This window comes from Protomyctophum bolini (assembly GCF_963924005.1).
Source record: "Protomyctophum bolini genome assembly, chromosome: 24".
Lineage (NCBI taxonomy): Eukaryota > Metazoa > Chordata > Actinopteri > Myctophiformes > Myctophidae > Protomyctophum > Protomyctophum bolini.
In genome coordinates, this window is record NC_137885.1 from 6962211 (window position 1) to 6988336 (window position 26126).

A 26126-nucleotide genomic window follows, 5' to 3' on the forward strand; every position below is an offset into this window, starting at 1 on the left:
TGAAGTCAAGTAAGTCAAAGTAATGACAGTCGGACCAATAGCATGTCGGAACTAAAGCCTGTAACCCAGCGAAAATACCACCAGCCTAAATGCCTTCATTGTCATTCTTCCAGGCAGAGGTTTTGGGACAGAATCATTCAAGCGATCTTTCAAACAGCCTTTTGGTTTACTATACGGTATTGATCGGGTCCTATTGGTGAAAGCAGTGACCAAAGAAAAACTGATAAGTGAAGACAGTTTGAGGAAAGGAAAGGTTACATATATATCTGTCTGCATTTTAAGAGACACAGACGCACAGGACAGACAGACAGGCATTATAATATGTCTGTCTTTTAACCCATTCTGAACGGGAACCCATTTTGGTATTAGCATCATGTTATGCTTTAGCTATTGAAAAATCGAAGAACGACAGACATTTTTAGAATCTGATCTCAGGTCAGAATGGGTTATTCAGACCAGTGTGTCCGGTGGAAACCTCGTATGAATCTGATCTCAGGTCAGAATGGGTTATAAGAGACAGAAAGGGATTACAACCACGCCCATGGACTGGGGGGGGGGGGTATGAAACAGGATACACAAGCACGCCCGCGCGCACGCACACATGTCCACGCAAACAACGCATCACGCACAGGAAGTGCAGGTCTACATTCTTTGAGCTGAGGTTACATTCCTTAGCAATTAAAACTTCACAAAACAATAAGCGTAAACACACACACACCATTTCCATTTCGAAGGGCGTGTGTGTGGGTGTGTGCGTGCGTGTGGTGGGAGGTGAGAGGGGAGAGCCTTCTTCCCATTCTGTATGGAGTGGTAGGTTTCTCGAGTTCTTTGCACAATTTTGTATAACTTTATAATACTAGTATTTGACAGTGAAGGTCTGACTTGGACCCCCCAACCCCCCCCAAAAAGGGAATCAGACACAGACAGATGAAGTGATTGTGTGCATTTAATATCCCCCTATGACATCAAACAGATGTCTGACATAGACAGACTCATGATGTCATGAGTAGCAAAACTTGTGTCACATTAGCGCAGTTCACATTTGTGTAAAAAAATAACGGATATATCATAAACCCAGGTGAAAAAAGTACCACACTTAACCCATTTTGGGCGGGAACCCTTGTTGGTGTTTTAAGCATTATGTTATACTTTAGCTATTGAAAAATAGCAGACCTACAATTTTGTAGCGCGCCACTCTTGTAGGTCTGCTATTTTTGAAAAATCGTTAAAATGTGGCGCAAATCATTGAATTTCAGAGCGAACATTTTAAACTAAAATATTTGCTTCTAGGGGGTCCCTGGAACTACATATTTTGAGATGGGGGTCCGTGGCCCAATAGAGATAATTCTGGGGGTCCTTGACATGAAAAAGGTTGAGCACCACTGACATAGAAACATAGGTTTTTCAGAAAGAAAATAGGATTTAGAAGCCTTTTTTTTTATCGACCTCAGTCCAAAATGGGTTAAACTAGAGAATACTGTTCCGGAAGTTCCTGAAGTAGGGAGCTCGAGTAGCTACCGGAGATATATTTTTGCTAGCTTACCTTGCCGATTTCATTTATACGATACACGATCCAAAAAGCGTTCCCATTATGAACGAGAGGCACGTTGAAGTCAGAAATGAAGCGCATAGTACATCCATCAGATCAAAAGCACGGAGAGCGCCCTGGTTTAGGAGAGACGAGGCATTCTCTCTGCCGCGCTAACAGCTAAGTGAACGGTAAGCTAATATGACTGTAGGCTTCGCTCTACGGTGGCCGAGTGTCTGAATATTCTCCCCTCGCCCGATATCATTGAGGACGCGCTAGGACGTGTATACACACGTCCAATCACGCGTCGGTTGGATTCCCTAGGACGTGTGGCTACGTCCTACGGACAGATACGGTTAATATACTTATACTCCTTTTTCACCTGAGTTATAAAAAAAAACAGATTCATACAGTAAGTACACATTTAAAGGCAGAAGGCAAATACATGGATCAAAGCAAAGTAAAATCTCACGATTGAATATGTTTGCATGGCCAAGTCCTATACAGTAAACGGGCCACTTGTGCAGTACTTAGTTTAGACAGTTTTTGGTTTAGACTAGTCATTGTTTAGACCAGTCATTAGTCCTACAACTACAACCTATCTCAAACCCTCACCCTAAACCTCACCCCCCACGGGAGGCACACTATTTTCCGACAGCATTCTAGCCGACGGGGCAACGGTCCGCTCCGCAGCGGGGGGACCGTCGCTGCGATGCGAAAAAGCGATGGTCCGACATGCGCTGCTCCCGTGCTTGCGGTTAGGGTTAGGTTAGGATTGAGGTTTCGGATCAATATGCTGTCGGAAAAAAGACCTGCACCCACCTCCAACGGGGCAGCACACCTAAACCTAACCTTAACCAATGTCTAACCAATGACTAGTCTAAACTAAGTATGCACCCCCACACGATTCCTAAACAACAAACACAATATGTAAAATGAACAAATGACACACGAGATATCCGACTGACACCATTATAGATTTGATGGAAGATGCTTCAGAACATAATTGCTAGTTGGACCACGTCAAATGCTTTAGAATAATCACCGGGAATAGACAACCTACAACAAGCTCTCAATGTGCGACACATTGAGAGAGAGAGAGAGAGAGAGCATGTTTTCACTGGTGCAACATGACTCCAAACAATATGGAATCAAATAAGACTGAAATCAGTCGTGGCGAGTGAGAACTTTAATCGATGCAAGTAAGGGCCGATTCATACTCCTATTTTACCGATGTTTCGGCGCTGTAGTGCCGAAATGATTTCGGCTCGTCAGAAATTTTCAGTAGCACCGAAGAGCCGACTTTAGGACTGTACCCGCCCCCCCGAACCTCAAATGACGTCAAATTGTAGGCTCTACAGCGCCGAACCGACTTTTATTCGGCTCTAAAATAGGAGTATGAATCGGCCCTTTCACTTATAAAGCAAAGGTCTGATGAGTCAGCAGCTCTCAAAGTGTGGTCCGGGGACCACCAGCGGTCCTTGATTGGGGTTCCAGGGGGTCCCCATGAGCAACATGATGAAAAACGTAACCCTCGTATTGCCCTTGTCGCTATTGACGTAATGAATCAAAACATCCCCCACCACCCTCGACGTAATTGATCTAGTTATTGTATTCCTTATAAGCGGGGGCTTTGTTTTAAATGATGTAGCAACTTTTGGCTAGTTTGGCTAACGGCCGATGTAATCTACCTAAAACCGTCCGAAATCCTCGCGCGCACGGTCGACCACGCACACGCGCGGTCTTTATGTGCATAGCTGCGTAAAATGCGATATTCGGGGCTTGATTAGAGCTTAATTTTACGATGATCGCTTATCCAGGACAGATGACTGTGTAACACGGTGCAGAAATCTAGCTATTGGAACATAATAGCAGATCTACAAGCAAGTGTCAGCCTGTTCGGACATAGCAGATCTACAAGCAAGTGTCAGCCTGTACAAATCTGCTATCTATCTGAATGATGATGACAAAATGCTCTCTTATTGAGAATGACTGATCTACAAACCCCCAGCGATTAGAAGTGTGATTTGACGATGATGAGGAGATCAGTTCTCTTCCAAAACGTCTTCCTGGAGCTCTGCAGTCATCTGGAGACGCGCACGCACGCACACGCACACACACACACACACACACACACACACACACACACACACACACACACACACACACACACACACACACACACACACACACACACACACACACACACACACAAATTAACACAGACTAACAAACAACTCACTTTAATCAGATTGATTAAAGTGAGTTGTTTGTTAGTCTTCCTGGAGCTCTGCAGTCATCTGGCAGTCATCTGGCAGTCAGACAGATTGTCTATTCTAATCAAAGACACAGAGCCCCCGATTGGCTCATACAACCGGAGCAGGTGCATGCATGCACATGAATGCGCACGCAAGCGAAATTATTCTAATTCTCCCCATGATATCATGTACATAAAGCACAACATCACCACCTACTCCTACTGTATTTTGCCTCATCGATTATTGATTGATCCAGAATTCCACAAACAGGGCCCATGCATAAAATAAATCAGATATCCGTTTCTGAGCCATACTGTAAAGTCAGGTGTTTTTGCACGATTTCACGTTGGCAATGTTGACCATCAGTCAGTTCTGTTATTCATAACTCATCATTTGAGGTTTTTTTTTTTATCTTTTAAAAACAAAAAGTTTGCTGTCCCCAAGGCTAAACTCCAAGTAGCAAGTTACACTACTGCTTCATAAAAATATGATCCATATCCCATATGCAACGGCAACAGATGCAAAAGTCGACGTAGCTGAGACTTGTTTTTAGTTTGCGCACCGTCATAACACAGACATGACGATGTGTCAAGGGGCCCCATAGCCACCTATTTCCTCTCAAAGCGGGGGAGCAAATTGTTTGTTCTTGCAATGTGATCAATCAACTTTTATTTTTTATTTTATTTTTTATTTTGGAATCGTACTGGAATTAGAAGTAGCTACGACCAGGAAGAAGGCTAGTTGACTTGAAAATGAAAATAAAATAACAAATAGCCTAAATGCAGATGTAGTGTGTATTGTATGTGCATTTGGGACGGCAGTGCGCCTTCTAGAGGTACCGGAGCGCAGGAGGGAGGTTCCGGAGACCAGCTCCGGCATCAATAGAGCTTCGCAGTCCCGCCCCCTTTCAGAACGACGAGTGGCCCAGGAAATGATTCTCCATTCATTTTCTCCATAGGCTTTTCAAAAAGTATTTATATAAAGACGGTTATACGCCGCGGACAAAGCCAACTCGGATCGTGACAAATCATGACAATAATTACAATGTTTTGGGGCCGATCAAATAATTAGTAAGAAGAAAAACAAAACAAATAGTGTTGTATCCTGCCTTTATTTTCTTCTTTCAAATTATTTGATCGGCAAATATGAACGCTTTTTGGATCATATATCGTATAAATTAAAATGATCGGGGATGCGAGGTCACTTTGTAAAGTCAACTTTTTTAGGAAAGTGTTTCCGGTTCATGGCTTTCAGAGTAAAAGCGATCAGACAACTCCGGCACCCCAGAGCTCCTATTTTGAAGCACTTCCGGCACTAAATGTGTTAAGCCCTAGAGCACCTGATTGGCTAATATCAATCTGTCTAATCTAATCAAAGACACAGAGCGTGATGCTGATGAGTGTGGTTACCATGGTTACCATGAGTGTGGTTACCATGGTTACCATGATGAGTGTGGTTACCATGGCGTCGATGTCTCCAGGGCTGACGATCTGTTCTAGAACTCTGTAGTCGTCTGGTGACATTATGCCCATAGAATCCTGGAGTCTGGAAGGATGCCTAAATAATACATATATACATTAATATAACATCCTGGAGTCTGGAAGGATGCCTAAATAATACATTTATTTGATACAGACAGGCTACCATATTGATACAGACGTATTGATAATCATATTGATACAGACAGGCTACCATATTGATAATCGTATTGATACAGACAGGCTACCATATTGATAATCATATTGATACAGACAGGCTACCATATTGATAATAATATTGATACAGGCAGGCTACCATATTGATAATCATATTGATACAGACAGGCTACCATATTGATAATCATATTGATACAGACAGGCTACCATATTGATAATCATATTGATACAGACAGGCTACCATATTGATAATCGTATTGATACAGACAGGCTACCATATTGATAATCATATTGATACAGACAGGCTACCATATTGATAGGCAGGAAGTGATGTGTGAGATGGATTCAAGTTTTGGTGTGTGTGTGTGTGTGTGTGTTTGTTGCAGCAAAAAACAAAATGTAAAGAGAATATTTAATGTGCATTTATTCATTATGAAATAATTTGCATTTTTTAACCATAACATTTCCTTCCTTAAAAAAAAAAGTTATCAACTAAGTTTTTCTAATTGATTTGGAAACTTTACATTTTCTGGCAATATATTGTTTAACCCACTCTGAACGGGAACCCATGTTGGTGTTGGCATCATGTTATGCTTTATCTATTGAAAAATAGCAGATCTACAAGCTCGTAGCGCGCCACTCGGTGGCGCGCTATGAGCTTGTAGATCTGTTATTTTTGAAAAATCGAAGAACGACTGACATCTTTAGAATCTGATCTCAGGTCAGAGTGGGTTAATCAGACCAGTGTGTGTGTCCAGTGGAAACCTCGTATGAATCTGATCTCAGGTCAGAATGGGGTTAACTTACACTTGAGACACAGAGATGAGTTCAGTCTTCATGTAACCTGACTTCTCTGGACCCTCCACATCCATGGGCTCTGGAGCTGATAATACACACCATATATCAATCAATCAATCAATCAATCAATCAATCAACCAACTTTATTTATGTAGACTCAGGGGTCCATTAAAACACATTCCATCCGTAGGACGTCTGGAAACGTGTTAGGGAATCCAATCGACGGATGCATGCATGCGCATCCTCAATGATATCAGGGCCAGAGAATAATATTCAGAATTTTAATTTTTGGGGTGCGCCTCGAAGGCCACCGTACCCTTCGCTCTTCGTTCATATTAGCGTCTCGTTCGCTTAGCCGTTAGCACAGCAGAAAGACTGCCTCTGGTGGATATACTAAGCGCCTCTCGTTCAAAATACGAACACTTTGGATGATTTATCGTAAAGAAATATTAGTACTCACCATCGGTACTTGTAGGGCAGTTCAAGTATTATTAGTACTCACCATCGGTACTTGTAGGGCAGCTCTAGTATTAGTACTCACCGTCGGTACTTCTAGGGTAGTACTTCCCGAAGGCCTTGTCTTTGTCAACGTCAGGGTAGAGAAACCTCAGGGGGTTTTCTGGGATGTTTTCTGCTGCCATCACCTGGTCAGCAATGATGTGTCATCATTTACAGCAACGTTTGAATTAAATCACACTGTATGTACAAAGTGTGTATGTATGTGTGTGTGTGTGTGTGTGTGTTCAGTACCTTGTATGTTCTAATGATGTCAGGCAGTGACACGGCTGTCAACTCACGCTTTGTGTACGGCTCTACGGAATGATACACTGGCTTACCTGCACCTACCACACACACACGCGCACACACACACGCACACACGCACACACACGCACACGCACACACACACACACACACATATATCATATGTCGTGCTCCACCCAGGTATAAAATATTGTACCATATATGTCGTGCTCCACCCAGGTATAAAGGTGTAATATATTGTACCATATATGTCGTGCTCCACCCAGGTATAAAGGTGTAATATATTGTACCATATATGTCGTGCTACACCCAGGTATAAAGGTGTAATATATTGTACCATATATGTCGTGCTCCACCCAGGTATAAAGGTGTAATATATTGTGCCATATATGTCGTGCTCCACCCAGGTATAAAGGTGTAATATATTGTACCATTATGTCGTGCTCCACCCAGGTATAAAGGTGTGATATATTGTACCATATATGTCGTGCTCCACCCAGGTATAAAGGTGTGATATATTGTACCATATATGTCGTGCTCCACCCAGGTATAAAGTTGTGATATATTGTACCATATATGTCGTGCTCCACCCAGGTGAAGGTGATCGCTCCTTCTTTGCTGCTCTCACTGAATCGCAGTAGGAAGGTTCCTGGACACTTATCGCTCAACAATGACTTCTCTCTCTCCTTACTGATGAAACCCATGATGGAGCTGGTAGAGAGACAGAGAGAGAGAGAGAGAGAGACAGAGCAAATTAAAGGTATTGTAGACAAGTTTCCAGTGTTTGTACACAGAATTGATCGAGTGTTTCCAAACAAATTAAAATCTAGCTCCACCCCCCTCCCCCCGTCATTCTATTGGCTGAGCCAGGTCACTTCGGGCTATGGGGTTGTTGTTGCTGCTGGGAGGGACGCTATGGATATTGCGCTCGTATGGCTAAATATGACGTTAAAAAAATATGAATTTCTATCGATATCATAGTTACAACAATGACATTGAGTTGACATGTTTTTTTAAGGGTAACTGTAGCGTAATCACAATATCACAAGACTGACACGACGAGTCCCGCAAATGAGGAAGTAGTGGAGCAGACTCACTGGCTCTCAATTCAATTATCTTTCATTTGTAATCGTGCATATAAAACATATTGCCCCTCAAATGCCCCAGCCACTACAGCATCGTTCATGTGAACTACTTTGTCCACGGTTATTCATTGCAATGAAGAAAAATCGCTATGATCATCAGCGACGGCTTGTCACCGTTGGCGAGCACGGGTTGAATGCAAGCTTCAAGCCGGCCGGACCACCCAACCATGCGCTATACATAGCGATTCTCATAATTTCAACAGGCTTACATATTACATCATAAACATACTATTTCACATGAACAATGGTGAAACTAAGATATGGGGATAATATTATACTTGCAATGAAATCGCATTGCGTTTTCATTATAATACTGCTGGGTCGAACACACAGTCACACCCTCGCGCTGTGATTGGCTAAGACTCCGCGTCACCCCCCACACAGACCCTCCTCCCAACACACTTTATTCCGTCCCGCGACATAAACAACAGTGGATATAAACAGATACAAACACATAGAGGGAGACAAAGGGAGAGTGTATGTCTACAGGGCAGCAGCTCAGCATCAAAATATAGGGGAAGATAGAGGGAATAAGGCCACAAATATAGATAGATAAATATTTTGATTTTTGGCTGAAAACCTGCCTATATCACCTTTAACAATCAAATAACTGATGGGTAAAATTAATACGTTAATTGATTGATCGATTACTGACCCGTCGTTCCAGATGTGCAACAGGTGACGTTTGATCAAATCCAGAATTCCTTCAATCCACAACCAGAAGGGAAAACTCTTCTCATTTACGGTCTGTTGAATGCGCACGCGCACACGCACACACACACACACACACACACACACACACACACACGCACACACGAAAAGTTGAGCCCGACAAAAGCCTGACTAAGACCCCTTTTAGTTTTTGCTCGAACCAGATTACATCCCGACATTTTTCAAAAGCATGGCAACAGCCTTGAATTTCTACTGTAGAACATTTATTTTCTATTTCCCCCCTCCAGATTATCATTATCATTATGCCAATAATTCCTATGAGGTTTTACATTGGCTTAGTGGGAATGCAATAAATCCTATGAGGTTTTCCATTGGCTTAGTGGGAATGCAATAAATCCTATGAGGTTTTTCCATTGGCTTAGTGGGAATGCAATAATTCCTATGAGGTTTTCCATTGGCTTAGTGGGAATGCAATAAATCCTATGAGGTTTTCCATTGGCTTAGTGGGAATGCAATAAATCCTATGAGGGTTTCCATTGGCTTAGTGGGAATGCCATAATTCCTATGAGGTTTTCCATTGGCTTAGTGGGAATGCAATAAATCCTATGAGGTTTTTCCATTGGCTTAGTGGGAATGCAATAATTCCTATGAGGTTTTCCATTGGCTTAGTGGGAATGCAATAATTCCTATGAGGTTTTCCATTGGCTTAGTGGGAATGCAAGCGGGCGCAGTGTTCACGCTGCGTGCAAAACCGGCCCATTCCCGCAAACGAGGCACAGCCAATAGGAATGGAATATGATAAATGTGATATATACATAGGTCTTGATATACGTCATATACAGCCACGGTTACCAAAGTGGGGTCCGGGGACCCCCAGGGGTCCTTGAGGGAGTTCCAGGGGGGTCCGTAGACTAATGCATGTTCAACTGGGGGTGCTTGAAATTAAAATGGTTCAGAATCACTCTTATGGGGGTCCCTGGCACATATTTTCGAACCAGGGTTCACAGGCTAATAAATGTAACCACATTTGACTGAGAGACTGCCATTGGATTTTTTTGAATTTTCTTTTTTTCATGTCATATGAAAACAGGGAATCATAGCTTCAAATTGACATATTGGCTTGAAAGGTTCACTTTCATTACACGTAGCGACATGTTTAAGCATTTCTTTCATATTTACATGTCGATTTCAGCTCCGACACTTATTTCAGACATGCTCTAGTATGCGAAGAGTCTGCCCGTACCATTAACCCATTGGTGAAAAGCTGGAATTTGCGCGATGGCAGTCTCTCAGTCAAAATCTGGTCACAAATGTCGATTTAGGGGTCCTTGACATAATAAAACGTTTGGGAACCACTGATATACAGTATCTTGATCACACGATCATATTCACATTTTATCAATTTGCGTGAGGTTTGGACAAAGTCTGTAGGAGTAGCAACAAGAAATGTGTTTCGCGAAGAAATCTGTCTCATGCCGGCGCTATAACCGATTTGAAAAATCGGCCAACGGTGCCGGAGATTAGCTATATACAGACGGACGGACAGACTATTTGTCTTCACCACGTCTTTGGCCTGGTGGAGACAAATAGTTCTACACGTCTTTAATTTGTGTGGGACGTGCTGCTGATAACTCTGTTAAACTCAACATGACGTATGACTATGTTTGCGTGTGTGTGTGTGTGTTGTACCTTACAGAACTTTGTCCATGGAATCTGTCCCTCTGGGTTCCTCTGGGCCTTGTGACCTGTGCGTGCGCACACACACACACACACACACACACACACACACACACACACACACACACACACACACACACACACACACACACACACACACACACACACACACACACACACACACACACACACACACACACACACACACACACACACACACACACACACACACACACACAGAAATGGCGGCAGGGATTCTGACAGACCTTCTTTGCCTAGGGGTGCTGCCGTGGCACACACGCACGCACACATGCACACACACCGTCAGGGCTGATGTCACGCCTACCTAGTTGTGACGTCATCCCCTCCTTATATAAGGCATCTTGCCAGCATTTTTCTCTGTCGGATTACCAGTAAGACGCGCAAACGCGGGAAGCGAACGCAGCTGAGACCCTGCAGATCATGTCTGTCTGTGTGTCTGTCCCGCTGTTACTGTATATGTGGACCTGGCCCCTTTTGTGCCCATATATGGAGCTGAGTGATTGCTGATGCAACACACTCCATATTTGGATAGCGGGACAGACACACAGACAGACAGACAGACAGACAGACAGACACACAGACAGACATGATCTGCTAGGTCTCATAGTAAGTGCTCACTGCATTCGCAATAATCTTCAATCTAGTCTGTATGAGAATCTAAAACTAAGCCTTGTAATTTAAGCTTTCTTAACTAGTCCATAAAGATCAAGATATCGCCAAGACCTAACTTCGGATTATACCAGCTGGTCAGCACTTTCCCGCTCTTGTGACCAAGAACCTTCTCCAACCTTACACACACACACACACACACACACACACACCACATGCAACTATCCATGCTCACGGCCGTAAGCGTAGTAGCGTCAGTTAACTAACCCAGTAGTTTATCAGCCAACATGTTCAGTTGTTCACAGTTTAATCCTCTCTTGGTGACGGAGCTGAACTGCCAGCTCAGAACGTCTGACAGCTGTGACCACGAGGCTGTGGGCGGGGACACGAAGAAACGCAGGTTCTGTCACACACACAGGCACGCACGCACACAAAAGCACGCACACACACACGCACGCAAGCACATGAATTTCAGAATGATCTTTATTGTCATTTCACAGGTTTACTTACAACAAAAGTGGGTGAAGTTTGTATGTGTGTGTGTGTGTGTGTGTGTATGTGTGTGTGCGTACCTTTGCCTCGGTGCACAACATGTTGTACCAGAGGATTGAAGCCCAGCCACTGGGGAGCTGACTGACGTTGGAGATGACGACCACTGGTAGAGCTAATGTCTGCAATATGGAACAACAGCATATAGCATTGTTAGATCAGTCCATGCATTGCACTGTATATACTGTACGTCCCTGTGATTGTCCATGGAAACTGTTAACCCATTCTGACCTGAGATCAGATTCATACGAGGTTTTACACTGGACACACACTGGTCTGATTAACCCATTCCACTCGGTGGCGCGCTACGAGCTTGTAGATCTGCTATTTTTCAATAGCTAAAGCATAACATAGTGCTAACACCAAATTGGGTTCCCGTTCAGAATGGGTTAATCCATTTTGGGGCGGGAACCCCTTTTGGTGTTAGCGTTATGTTATGCAATTAGCTATTGAAAAATTAGCAGACGAAGTGCAAAAGCTCAACATAGGAACACCGGTGAGGCCGCTTTCTGGGTCTATGGCCCCAAGTTGTGGAACACACTACCACTGCACCTTAAAAGGGGCGAAATCCCTTGATGTTTTTAAGAGCGAGCTGAAAACTTGGCATTTGTTTAGATTTATCTTGTTTTCATATTCTATGTTCTGGTACAAATTTTTCCTTACCATTTTAGTCTTGTATTGACCTGCTTTTCTTTCGGCATTCCGCTGCTTATTATTCTTTTATGTGAAGCACTTTTATGTATGAAAATGTGCTATATAAATAAAGTTTATTATTATTAATAGTGGGCGGAGGAACGTCAGCCGAAAAGATAAAATTGCTTCTCACAAAAGAAGGTTTCAAAATCATGGTAAAAATATCTTCCAATATTTCATGAACCTGACTGATCTGTGTTTAAATGTTCATTCCATTGATGTGTTTTTATTTGAATTTATATTTGTTTATTATGTTGTTTTTAGTTAATTTTATGACATAGGAAAAAAGGGATTGATGTGTATGTAAAACGTATATATGGACCTATGGAAAACCCCTTCCGACCTTTCTATGATGAAATGATATGAAAATGCTAAATTGCAATTGTTTTGAGATGCAACTCTTATCCTTTTGTAAGTGAACCATTGTATGTTTGTATATTGTATTTGTATATTGTGGTGAATGATGTTTTTGTGTACTGGACCCCAGGAAGAATAGCCACGCTTTTGCAAATGGGGATCCATAATAAAGTAAAGTAAGATCAGCAAAGCAAAACGTAAAGCCTGGACTGGGTATCAATAATAAGAGCGCTGTGATGCATGTTATAGGAAAGTGTCTGACTTCTGCAGGTCACACCTCCAGCTTGATGTCAATCCCTGATTGGCTGAGCTGCAGCTGTGACTCAAAGCAGATTGAATGGAGCTCCTCTGTGACGATTAGAGGACCCTGCACGTGCGCGCACACGCACACGCACACACACACACACACACACACACACACACACACACACACACACACACACACACAATGTGTAAAACATTATATAGAACTACAACGACAATAGAACTACAACACAACAATAGAACTACAACACAACTCCAGTAAAACCTCACCTCATTGGTCCGACTTCCCGCCACTTTCTGCTCCTTCAGTTGCTGGCATGTGTGATGAGAGGGAAAACAATGGAGCAATAATAACAATGGATCAATGGACCAGAATTGTCACCAGGTGTTATTGCAATGATGACCACTAGGGGCCAGTGTCGTTACCAGGTGTCTGAACTCAGCTGCCAGGCTGCCATTTGATTCCTCCATGTTCATCACCTTGGTGTTGGTTCCCAGAATGTTGAACTTACGGAAACTAAAACACAAACATGTAACGTTACGTGACACTAACAGTAACATAGCATAACAATACTATAACCAACTACTAAAGTCTGCTCCTATAGGAGCACAGGTCTCTGCCAGGCCGGGTTGCTTATCCAGGGGCATAGGAAAACCTTGGAAGGCAGTCAGAGCCAAAGTGGAAATGGAATATGAAACATGTGGTTTCCAGCCAGTGGTCCTTGAGGGGGTTCCAGGTGGTCCCAGGTTTTAAACCAAATGGTGCAGGTCCATTTGGTTTCATTTTAAGCTCTCAAGAGTTATGCTATTGTTAAACACCTGCATACTTAATTTACAAGAAGTCTACACAATTAGGCCCCTTTTCCACCGGTTGGTTCCCAGTGGGAACCGGTTCAGTTCTTTTTGGTTTTTAGTCCATGAGCCAGAGCTCCAAAATTGAAACATTAATTATGAATTGAGTGTGCAAAACCATACCTATATTAGATTGTTATCACCATTAAACTTCCCAATTGAGTACTTACACGAAGACAATGATTTATTGTATTACAATTTTTTAAATATGCAAATGAGGCATTATGTAGGATAATATGCAAAATAATCAAAAATATGAAAAAAGTACTACTGTGGAAGGGTTATCATGTATTAATTTACTTGTATTCATCCTATAAACAATGTAATATAGGGTATAGTTTGCCCACCAATTTTGGAGCTCTGGCTCTTGGACTAAAAACCAAAAAGAACTGAACCGGTTCCCATTGGGAACCAACCGGTGGAAAAGGAGTCTTAGAGAATGTAGAAGAATTTTTATTTTGATCAACATTTGCCAGTTCTCTCTCCTAATGGTACAAAATCCTATCCCACAATAAAAACTTAATCTTAACCACTGCTATAATGTACACAATAATATAACAATAGAACCACTGTTATACTGTACACAATAATATAACAATAGAACCACTGTTAAATACTGTAGACAATAATATAACAATATAAACATTTACAGGAACAAAAGAGGGACTCACCCTTTCTTTTCAGTGACGTCCCTACGCACGCGCACGCACACACACGCACACACACACACACACACACACACACACACACACACACACACACACACACACACGCATGTCAGCATGATAACAGAACTAGTCATACAACATGATCATTATTATAAGCAATAGCAATGGCTTATGATTGGAATATTAATATGAATGTAATATTAGCATACTTGTCAAACACAGCCTTCACTTTGAGCTGGTAGTTGAATTCCTGGAGCTTCACCAGAAACCTGGACCAATGAAAACTGCTTTTACAAAACATCTGGAGTTCTGGACAAATGAAAACTGTCTTTATAAAAACATAATTCTGGACCAATGGAGGAAAAAAAATGGGGATTATTTTGAATTTTCGTTTCTTTCATGTCATATGAAAGCAGGGAATCATCAGGGAATCATCGTCAAATGTACATATTGGTGGTTCAGTTTGACCCACCAGTTTTGGAGAGATGGCTTATAGAGTAATTGCAGAAAACAGCGAGTTGAAGAAACAGGCTTGAAAGGTTCACTTCTGTGGTCTCTAACATTACACCTAGCTACATGTTCAAGCATTTATTTCATATTTACATGTCGATTTCAGCTCTGACGTTTATTTCAGACATGCTCTAGTATGTGAAGAGTCTGCCTGTGCTATAAACTCATTTTGGGAAGAAAAAAAAAACCATTCTCCTCTGGTGAAAAGCTAGAATTTGTGAGATGGCAGTCTCTCAGTCAAATCCGGTCACAAATGTATGTATGGTAAAGGGAACTGTAGGGATGTTATCTCCGTGCATGTCTGTCTCGTCGGCGTCTTATTTATAACTCTGTGGTCGTCGTGGTGTCATCATTATGACTTATGGATCCCAACGCAGTTCTAGAAAAGCCTCGCTGTGATTGGCCAGTAGTGAGCTGCTTGCGCATGGTGTGTGGCGTGCGTGCAAAGTTGCCGGCCAAGATGATTGGAGAAATGCCATCAGCTCACGGGAGCCTTTTTCCCCTCGATCACCCTCGCAGTCAACTCTGCGCACGTCGATTCGCCAAATACCCGTCGTTCACATCCCTAATTTGGACCAATGAAACACCATAGCTGTGTGTGTGTGTGTGTGTGTGCATACTGACCTCAGTTTGACAGTGAACTGCACTCCCGTCTTCAACACCAGAGGGCGCTGTGGGTGAGTTGGCATGCAGGGCTGTCTCTCTACCACCATTGAACTACACACACACACACACACACACACACACACACACACAAATGCTTAGTTGTGGAATCGTCACATTCCTTCACACACAACGTTGTAGTCATTGTATACTAAAAGCTACAGGCTACGAGAGAACAATAACAGCCACAGGCTACGAGAGAACATTAAAAGATGCCACAGGCTATGAGAGAACGAGTCACGCGTTTATTGTTATTCTTCCGGTTTGAGGGAAAGGAAGTTCCAAGATTGATCGTTCCGGCCAGTTGACTTCAAAACAATGACTACAGAACATGACGTAACGATATCATCCACTCCCGACCAGATCATACAGCAATTTTGTATAACACAGACCAGGCTTTTCCTGGTCTGTGGGAAAGAAAGCCTGGTGGATGAAGCTAGGGGGTGTTGTCGGTTACTTGGCCAGCAGGCTGTTGAACAGCTCCATGGCTTTGTCCTCCAGGAAGACCCTCTGCAGGACGATGGGATCCTGGTCGTACGTGAACTTCTGCTGCAGCTCCTGAAGCTTCTTCAGCTGCTGACGACACTGAGACAGGCTCTCGGCAACCTCCGTGAACCTGAGGAGACACTGGTATTGTAGTCGAGTTCACCTAAAGCAAGTCCAAGTCAAGACTCAAGACCAAGTCCAAATAGCTAAAGTATAACATAATGCTTAGTTAAAACACATTTTCGCCCAGAATGGGTTAATGTGAATGGGCTCTCTGCCTCCTCGTAATAAGGGTATAGTAACATTATTTCACTGCATTGTAGTGACTCGTGACTCGAGTAGACTCCGAGTCCCTTGGTCCGAGACCAAGTCTGAGTCAAATTAAGGGCGAGACCGAAACGTGGACTCGAGACCAGACTCTAACCGAGGCAAGGAGGACTCGAGTACCACAACACTAGGAGACACTGAGACAGACTCTCTGCGTCCTCCGTGAACCTGAGGAGACACTGAGGAGACCGTTTGTGTTTGTAAATGACACAGTTTGCCAGATAACTTCACTTTCCTCGTGGGCTTCACGGAGAATGGCAATTGGCAACAACCTACAGTCATGGAATAGAACGGAGCTTGGGAGTCGATGGTAGCTGAGGAGGCGAGGCGCTTGTTTTACAGGTTAGGGTTAGGTTTAGGCATAGTCTTTGTGAGGTTATATATAACCCCGCCCTACTAGTAGTAGCCGGCGCTGTAAAACAAGCGTCCCATCAGCGCCCATCGACACCCAGGGCTGTATTTTGCAAGTACCAGGTCTTATTCCCTAACTTGAGTAAACTAAAGACCTGGAGGCGTGGTCAATGCCATTTGGCTATTCTGAGTGGCCAAAGAGCACTGATCACGCCTCATCATTTAGGTTATATTTGTATCTTTGTTTAGGTTACAATTGTATCATTTAGGTTATATTTGTATCCTTGTTTAGGTTACAATTGTATCATTTTTAGGTTACAATTATTATATTTGCTATATTTGGACTGGACTGTATTTTAAACACATTTTGTGCCCAACACATCCACAGACGTCCTAGGAATTACCCAGGACGACTGTGGACGTCTTGGACGTTTCTTTTTTTTTTATGTCAAAAACTGGGTCTAAAAGTGGGCACCTGGGTCGCCATTTTGAAAGATTAAAAGGGCACATAATGTGTTAACATCAGTTATTGTGGTGGTACTTGGAGAGCCCGATACTGTCTGAGGTGATACTTCGCTATAAAAAGGTTGAGAACCACTGATTTACGGTAACATTTGTATCATTTAGGGTAACATTTGTATCATTTAGGGTAACATTTGTACCAGTTCTGCAGTTGGTCCACACAGGCATTAGGAGGTCCTCCGATGCAGGCGATCTGTTGTCTCTGTTTCCATTCAGGAAGTTCTTCATTCAGAAGATCACATGACACAGACTGGACCAATGAGAGGACCTCCCCTAGATGGCAGACTACCTCCTGTTAAAGATCACATGACACAGACTGGAGCATTAGTCCGACATGCTCGAACATGCGCTGCTTGCGGTTATGGTTAGGTTAGGGTTTGAGGTCGTTTGTCGGACCAATGACTAGTACTGCACCCGCCATGGGTGAGTTTTAGGCTTTTTAGTTTTTTTACACTAGATGGCGATCTTGGCTAACCTATGTGCTAAAACTCGCCTCCCGTCCACTTTCTTGTTAGAGACATTTCTAGAACGCTAATATCTCTCTTCCTGTATCGTTCCATTCAATTCAAATTTCAATTCAATCCAAAAGGCTTTATTGGCAACAAAAACAAAAAATACAATCAAAACAATCCACTCTTGCTGTGACCACCATTCAAAATTCAATTCACTTCAAGTACTGAACAGATGGACAGTTTTAAAGTTAATTAGTTTTATATATTATTATTATTTTTAAACACGCAGCAAACGTCTCTCTGAGATGTGATCGTAGTGAAGATGAATATTCTGTGACTACTTAAAAGGTAAGCAAAAGGGTGGCAGTGACTAAACGCAGACGGAAATAAATCCGGCAGTCAATTCGTTAATTGATTAATTGATTAATAGCATGCCAATTGCATTTAATTACTGCTAATGAACAGATGGCACACTACCTCCTCATAATGACATGACATGACATAACATACTCATCTTCTACTATTATTACAATAGAGCGCCGCAGTCCCACCCCCTTTCATGACGACGCCAGGCCCAGGAAATAATTCCCAATGCATTTTTCCCATAGACATTTCAAAACGTATTTATTTAAAGACATTTTAAGCGTTGTACGAAGCCAACTCGAGTTGTGACAAATCATGACAACAAACACAATATTTTGGACCAAACAAATAATTACAAAGAAGAAAAACAAGTGTTGTAACCTGCCGTTTTCTTCTTCTTTCTAATTATTTGTTCGGCCCGGTCGTCATGATTTCTCACAACTCCAGTTGGCTTTGTACGAGGCTTACAAGGTCTTTAAATACATACTTTTTGATAATGTCTATGAGGAAAATGAAAGTTGAATCATTTCTTGGGTCCTGCAAGGGGGCGGGACTGCGACACTCTATAGCCAGAGTAAATAAAGTAATTCAAGTAATTCAATAAATTGGTAATAAGTACATAGGCCTACTTGTCGCTTAGTCTTCAGTTCGAAACACATCACGCTCATCATCATCTTCTCTTTCTCCAGCTCTTTAGCAGTCATTCCATTCATCTCGTTTTCTGCGGGGACACGATTACACATGACTCATTTTCACTCTGACACTACAATTACGCACAACTCATTTTCACTCTGACATCATTAAGGATGTAACCAATACCTCTGTTCTTCAGAGTGTTCAGTTTGAAGTCGTATTCGTCTTGTAGATCCTCCAGGTTCTTGATGCTCTGCTCTACCTCCTACGCCACAACAGACACACGGATACATCAACTCATGGAACAATAACAATTGAGCTGGAGATTTGTCCACACTCAACTCTTGTCAGTTGAGAATAACAGATTGTGGTTTGTAAAACACAAATATGAAGATTTCTTTCAATACTGATAAACCTAACCTACATGAATTTGCAGTTGAGAATTGTAATGATTTTGATTAATCTGCTAATTTGTTCTGGTAGAAATAAATTAAGTTGGGACAATTCCTGTTGAAAATAAAAAAGTGCACATGCAATAATTAATAGATAATACTGTTTTGTTTTTAAGTGTAGCATATGAGGTGAGGTTTCAACTGGCAACCTTTGGACTGACATGGTTGACACTGTTAGCCTGGTGAAACCACTCCCCCTGTTGGACAACCTTTGGACTGACATGGTTGACACTGTTAGCCTGGTGAAACCACTCTCCCTGTTGGACAACCTTTGGACTGACATGGTTGACACTGTTAGCCTGGTAAAACCGCTCCCCCTGTTGGACAACCTTTGGACTGACATGGTTGACACTGTTAGCCTGGTGAAACCACTCCCCCTGTTGGACAACTTTTGGACTGACATGGTAGACACTGTACCAATCAAGCAATAGCATCCACAAGGAAGGGTTTGACCCCCTTCTCGTTCTCTCTTATGAAGCCATGCCTTCTACTGTAAATATTAATTGGCTTCACATTTTCACGTACAAATTTCTCTTCAACTGGGATTTGAAATAATGGTCCATAGATTGTGCGTTAAAAAAATTTAAAGCTTAATTTTTAAACTTTAAAGTTTTGCGAGAACTGACTGCACGGCTAATTAAGCCAGAAGTGCTATTTTTACATGAGGGACCAAGAAGTCCCTTCAGGCTTCGTCCTTTAATACTATGAATATTTAATACATCACTGAGGATACGTCCCAGGTGCATCCATTTATGTATGTATTTTGTTATAGTTCTTCTATTTATAGTGACTCATATAGGAATAGACTAAGTGACAACCAGGAATAGTCTGGTGACCACCGGAGAGACGGGTGGCAGCCGGAAATTAGACGGCACCCGGGAGCAGTATGGGTCGGCGCCCCAGCCTGTGTCTTCCGTGAGGAAGAAGCCCAACAAACCCACGGTGAGGCCTTTAGGAGGGCCATGCAAGCCTCAAGCGGAGCCTGTGGCACCACCAAGGGCAAGGTGGAGCCTGCGGAACCGTTGCGGCTTGAGAATCCACCATTCCTGAATAAAGTGCCTGGTGCTGGGAGTCTGGTGCAACGCACAGGGCCTGACCTGGTGAGAGCAGGAGTGGACCTGGTGAGACGTAGGAGGGGCCCGGACAGGTGTCAACCCACAGAGCCTAGTCCTTCCATGTGCCAGAATGGTACCTCCCAGTCCCGGCAGAGTAGTTCAGGAGGAACGGATTGTGTGGCCCTGGTTTTTCCCCTAATGGGACTTATCGAGGGTATAGCTACTGGGACGTAAGTCGGGACTTGATCACGCCCGGCTGGGTCACCTGAGTGAGGGGCATGATGTTGCGAGACCCGAAACCCCTGATGACTTTGGGACACATCACTGAGGATACGTCCCAGGTGCATCCATTTATGTATGTATTTTGTTATAATGATATTTAAACTTACCTGGACTTTGGCTCTCATCTCTTTCACTTTGTTGTCCAACTTCAGTTTCTCTATGACCATGGTGGAAACGGAGCCTTCCCCACAAATCTATAAATAGAATACATCGTTGCTGTCGGGGGGAAACCTCATAACTCCATTTTTGAGGTTTAAAAAAGAAGTTGGCATAAATCAGTGCTATGTTTTTCTTTTAATATATTTTTTATCCCAACGATTTTGTAACCCATTTTTCACCCCTGTGTCAATCGTCTAATGTGATCCTGGGCTCTACACACCCTCCACCAACCTAGTCCCCGACTCCCCATATATGGGGGACATGGGGAGAGCAACGGACTTGAACTCATGCTTCCTTCATGCCTGAGTGTCCAAGTTGCTCCTTTACACCTGACAGGGGGGAGTTTCCCTGGTTGGACGTAGCGCGTGGAAGGAACACGTTATTCCAACCAGCTCCTTTCCCCTCCATCAGGCGCCCCGGCTGGCCAGGGGGAGGCAGTTTAGTGACCAGGATTACTGCATGTTTTTTGTGAGGGTACTTACCCTAGGGGACACGGGGAGAGAACATGCAAACTCCACACAGAAAGGCCCCGCCAACCCCGCCTTCGGGTATGGGCACTGATGACGTGGAGGAGGAAACACGCCGCCAGCACCCACAGCGTCCCGAGCGGGAATCGAACCCAGGACCTTCTAGCTGTGAGGCGACAGCACTACCAACTGTGCCACCGTGCCCCTATAAATCAGTGCTATTGAACACCCTTTACGTCTGTGTGTCGTTTCAAAAATATTGAACCAATGGAAAGTAGTAAAAAGTGAGTTTGGACAAAACCTCTTAACTCCACCGGACCTTCAAAATGTCAGACAGACAGACAGACAGACAAACAGACACTTACATCCGCGTTTTTGGCACATTCCAGTATTTTCTTTTCTTCTTTCAGGTTTCTGGAGATTATCATCGCCATGTGAACCGGATCCTCCTGAAACCTGTCCTGTGTACGTGTACACACACACACACACACACACACACACACACACACACACACACACACACGAGACAAGACTAAACAAAATGTCCAGGTAATGGTATACATGTGCATGCAAGCAATGACTCCATTGACTGTGTCCGTGTGTGTGTGTGTGTGTGTGTGTACCTGGACATTGCGTTTAATCTTGCGTATGTTGTGCTGCAACAGGAAGTTGTTGTCCAGAGTAAAGCGACTGTGCTGGTCGTCCAGCTGAGTCAGGAGGTCAAAGAACCGTATGGTGGCCAGAGAGTCCTGCACGGCTACTGCATCCCTAGGAAAATAATCATAATTTAACCCATTCTGACCTGAGATCAGATTCTAAAAATGTCTTCTACATCCTGACAGTTTTCATTGTTTTCACATAGAAATGTCTTCAAGTCGATTTTTCAAAAATAGCAGACCTATACAAGCTCGTAGTGGCGCGCTATGAGCTTGTAGATCTGCTATTTTTCAATAGCTAAAGCATAACATAGTGCTAACACAAAAATGGGTTCCAGCCTAGAATGGGCTTTGGGCATGGGGGGGGGGTCAGACAACATAATGGAATGATCAATTCTGTACTGGCCATATATGGAGCGTGTCTTGAGTGTACAGGGTTTGATGAGGTCAGATCAACAAAATGGAATTTCAGAACAGGTCAGCTCCATATATGGAGATCTAAGGGTGGCAGCGGGGGGCAGTGTCTTGAGTGTACAGGGTTTGATGAGGTCAAATCAACATAATGGAATTTCAGAACAGGTCAGCTCCATATATGGAGATCTAAGGGTGGCAGCGGGGGGCAGTGTCTTGAGTGTACAGGGTTTGATGATGAGGGCCCAGGTAGGGCCGGGGCCTTCATTTTCGGGCCTGTTTGATGACTCTAGTTTTTGCCGGCTGCCGGGCACGGCTGCACTAATAACTTTGGGGCGGGCCCGTCTAGAGTTTAAATGGACAGGTTTCAGTCAAAAGGGAGGAAGAGGAAGGATGGAAGGAGAAGGATCAAGAGTAGGCTACAGAATTCCTAAGTTCCTGATGTCACTTGTTCATCCCCTGAGTCGTGGAAGAAATGTCTCTATGAAGAATAACATTGGGTATCTTAAAATCATCTCATTATGATATAATATAATACATTGTGGTCCAAAAAATAAACAAACTGTCTCTGCGGTACTGTTGGTCAGGGAGGTGGCTCTGTATCGTTAAATTACGATAGTCACTCATATACATTTGACGGTCTGTTTCTGGGGAAAATGTAAGGTGGGTAACATTAGCGTGTTCTCGCCATCAGTTGATTCTTCATTATCTATACGAGTCAACCTCCGGGAACATTTGGTTATTTCTGGAACACCGTTCTTATAATAATTAATTGCATTTTTATAGCGCTATTACAAGTGCTCAAAGCGCTTTACAATGGTTCATTCATTCATTCATTCATACATTGGGAGGTGAAGCGGCGAACAGTCGACGCCAGCGTCCTCACATCACACATTCACACACAAACGGTGGCGAGCTCACACCGACCAACTTATTGGAGGCAGTGTAGGGTTCAGTGTCTTCTTGCCCAAGGACACTTCGACATGCCCTGGTTTGCAGAAGTAATTTCTCTACGGAGAATAACATTGGGTCATCTTTAAATCGTCTCATATGAGAATTATGGTTCAAAAATAAACAAACTGTCTCTGCGATATTGTCGGGACTCGGGGAGGTGTCGCTGTAACGTTTACGACAGTCAGTCAGCCAAGCATATTTGATAAAGTCTGTTTCTAGCAAAAAATGCTACAACTATTTCGGCAGCAGGGCCAGTAACATTAGCGTTTTCTCGCAGTGAGTTGATTCTTCAGTTTCAGTTCATAAAATAATAATGAGTGAAACGGCTAGGATGATTTGTTTATTTTTCAAACACAGTTCTTATATGAGGCAATCTAATATCCCGCCCCATGGGGACTATAATACGAATCTGATCTCAGGTCATAATGGGTTAATCAGACCAGTGTGTGTCCAGTGGAAACCTCGTTTGAATCTGATCTCAGGTCAGAATGGGTTAACATGAATTACCAGTCTATGCTCTCTATCCATTTAGACAGGTACTGTCTTATGTCCATGGGGAATGAGTCATCATACAGCTGGTCAACCTGTTCCAGGTACTTCGAGTCCAACATCTGGAGCTGGTGCCACTGTGACTGCGCCATCTGCTGGACACATGGAGAACAGTGTCACGTGTTACTATAGTGTTAGGTTAGGTATGTGACTGTGTGTGTGTGTGTGTGTGTGTGTGTGTGTTATGTTCTAATGTAATGATCTGACTGTACATTTAACTCATTAAAACCATCATCATTTTAGCGTTGGCTGTTCAAAAATAGCAGATATCTCACATAGCTTACAGCACGTCACAGTTCCAGGGTTCCCACAGTTGTGAGTATTCCACAACACACACACACACACACACACACACACACACACACACACACACACACACACACACACACACACACACACACACACACACACACACACACACACACACACACACACACACACACACACACACACACACACACACACACACACACACACACTTTTATGCACCAGTTTAGGTGGCCAAGTCATAGACTGTGACATACGCGGTATGCAGAAGTGCCGTTCACGCCTGTGGTTTCTGGCCGTGATACATCATAGACGTAAGCGCGTAACTACCGTAAGATGTCGGTGCGGGAGGTGGTACAATGGGATGTCAATAAGGAAGTCAAGGAAGGAAGGAATAGATCATTTCAGAGCTGCCAAAACGGTCAAACACAGATTAAAAATACTTAACAGCTTCTGCGCCAAAGGAAAATTCTCAGACGTTTCCGTTGTCTCCTATATAGCTCCTATATGCTTCTTTTGAAACGGACGTTTCCGAATGTATGTACGTCTGTGTAACATTTAGCCTGGGAGAGATGGGACGGGACCCTACGTGTATGTAAAGTCATCCAAATGTCAGAAACTTTACGTAGGGTTCCGAGCGGGGCTAGGTGTGAATGGAATTCGAATGTCACGGTATATGCCTTGGCCACGCCGCCACGTGAAATGGCGCACAGAATTGTGCGCTTTCTGGGTGTGGAATTAACTAAATTCTAATAATAGATATAAATGTAATTCTTCTCTCCAGACATTAAAAATACAAACATTTTAAAATGTTGTATTTAATTAGTTCAGCAGTCAAAAAGTTTTTTAGATTAATTTGAACACCTTCATTGGTGTATTAATTTATGTATTGTCTCACAAATTTAGAAATATTCATTGGTTGAAGTATTTATTAACAGTTTGCAGAATTACAGTACATTTCAAGCACAACTCCAAACAAAAACTCCATACAAAAACTGGGACGACTACATAAATCATTACCCTTGTTTACAATAGTGTCCAACATTTTCAATTCATCAGAGATTGTTTATAAACAAACTCTAATGTAAAAGCTCTGGTCCATAGCTCTAATGCCAAAGAGTGCTAACTTACTTACCTCCGCTCTCACTGACAAGACAAACAGATCATACGGTTCCTCTCAGTGTAGGTATAGACAGAATAAATATGTATTTTGAAGTTGATTAAAATACAAATATAGCCTATAAAGTGATTTTTACCGTAGGTTTTTACTCCACACAACCTCTTCCTGTATATAACAGCACAACAGTGCTAGTACGGGCCCACGGGCCAATCGGCGCGCAGGGTCTTGGCCCCACCGTTCGCCGGCCAACCAATGGGGGCGTCGTGACGTCAACGAGCGCTGAGGCAGGGACGGTCACGTGATTTCAGGGAAACGGAAAGCTGGAGAGAAGTACTCTTCTCTGACTGAGGATACTTTTACTTTAACTCAAGAGGAATACTTTCATTTCAAAGGATCCACTGGCATTATTGGCATGAGAAAACATACGTTTGCATTGCCAAAGTAAGTGTCGAAATATAATAAAACAGTTGGAAATGGGGAAAGTATAAACTATGGAGTTGGAGGGGGTACATTATTGTGTAAACACTAAACAGATCGAGCTATATGTGCCTATGTCACATTGTTGCATCGTTTTGTAATTATAGGCTTGACTTTTGAAGTCATTTTGGGAAATAGCAGAATTTTTCCTCAAAACAATTTAAATAGTATAAAAAGGGGGTGAGGGGGTCCCGGGTAGTAACGTATAATTTGTTTTTCTCTTCAAAATAAAATTGAGAAAACAAGAAAATATCATGTTTTATGTACAGGCCTGTTTTTAATTATTCGGAATGTCTGTAAACCGTATTAGAGTATAAATACTCTAAGCTGTACATTTGTATTCATGTATTTTATATTATATGACATTTTCACATACAGATAGTTTTGTGCATAGGGTTTTGTGACTGAGAACGAACGTCCTGACGTCACGGTTTACGTTTC

General features: G+C 42.9%; 1 protein-coding gene across 3 annotated transcripts; it reads right to left on the minus strand.

Annotated features, from left to right (window-relative positions):
* Positions 1–928: 928 nt before the first annotated feature.
* Positions 929–25399, minus strand: stat1a (signal transducer and activator of transcription 1a). Of its 3 annotated transcripts, none has more exons than XM_080758212.1 (25): positions 25345–25399; positions 23780–23913; positions 21875–22019; positions 21617–21712; positions 20733–20819; positions 19023–19101; positions 18833–18924; positions 17529–17680; positions 16160–16318; positions 15664–15756; positions 14739–14798; positions 14533–14553; positions 13436–13526; positions 13280–13321; positions 13023–13112; positions 11719–11817; positions 11414–11549; positions 10508–10563; positions 8802–8893; positions 7573–7712; positions 6990–7075; positions 6781–6883; positions 6249–6324; positions 5247–5343; positions 929–3615 (listed from the first exon to the last, which is right to left on the minus strand). In XM_080758212.1, exons 2-25 carry the CDS (start codon positions 23911–23913, stop codon positions 3574–3576), a joined length of 2268 nt encoding a protein of 755 aa, XP_080614338.1. In that variant the 5' UTR covers positions 25345–25399; the 3' UTR covers positions 929–3573. The 3 variants fall into 3 exon arrangements, with proteins under 3 accessions (XP_080614338.1, XP_080614336.1, XP_080614337.1); XM_080758210.1 differs by having other exon boundaries at positions 6990–7081; XM_080758211.1 differs by having other exon boundaries at positions 6990–7081; positions 23780–23916; positions 25345–25376.
* Between the last annotated feature and the right edge of the window lie 727 nt (positions 25400–26126).

Bases quoted from the DNA above. Each gene is read 5' to 3' on its own strand.
- stat1a (XM_080758210.1), bottom strand. From the start codon at position 23,913: ATGGCGCAGTCACAGTGGCACCAGCTCCAGATGTTGGACTCGAAGTAC. The intron at 19,102-20,732 runs GTAAGTTTAAAT...GTTGTGGCGTAG, and splicing joins AGATGAGAGCCAAAGTCCAG to GAGGTAGAGCAGAGCATCAA. The intron at 6,884-6,989 runs GTACTGAACACA...ATTGCTGACCAG, and splicing joins ACATCATTAGAACATACAAG to GTGATGGCAGCAGAAAACAT.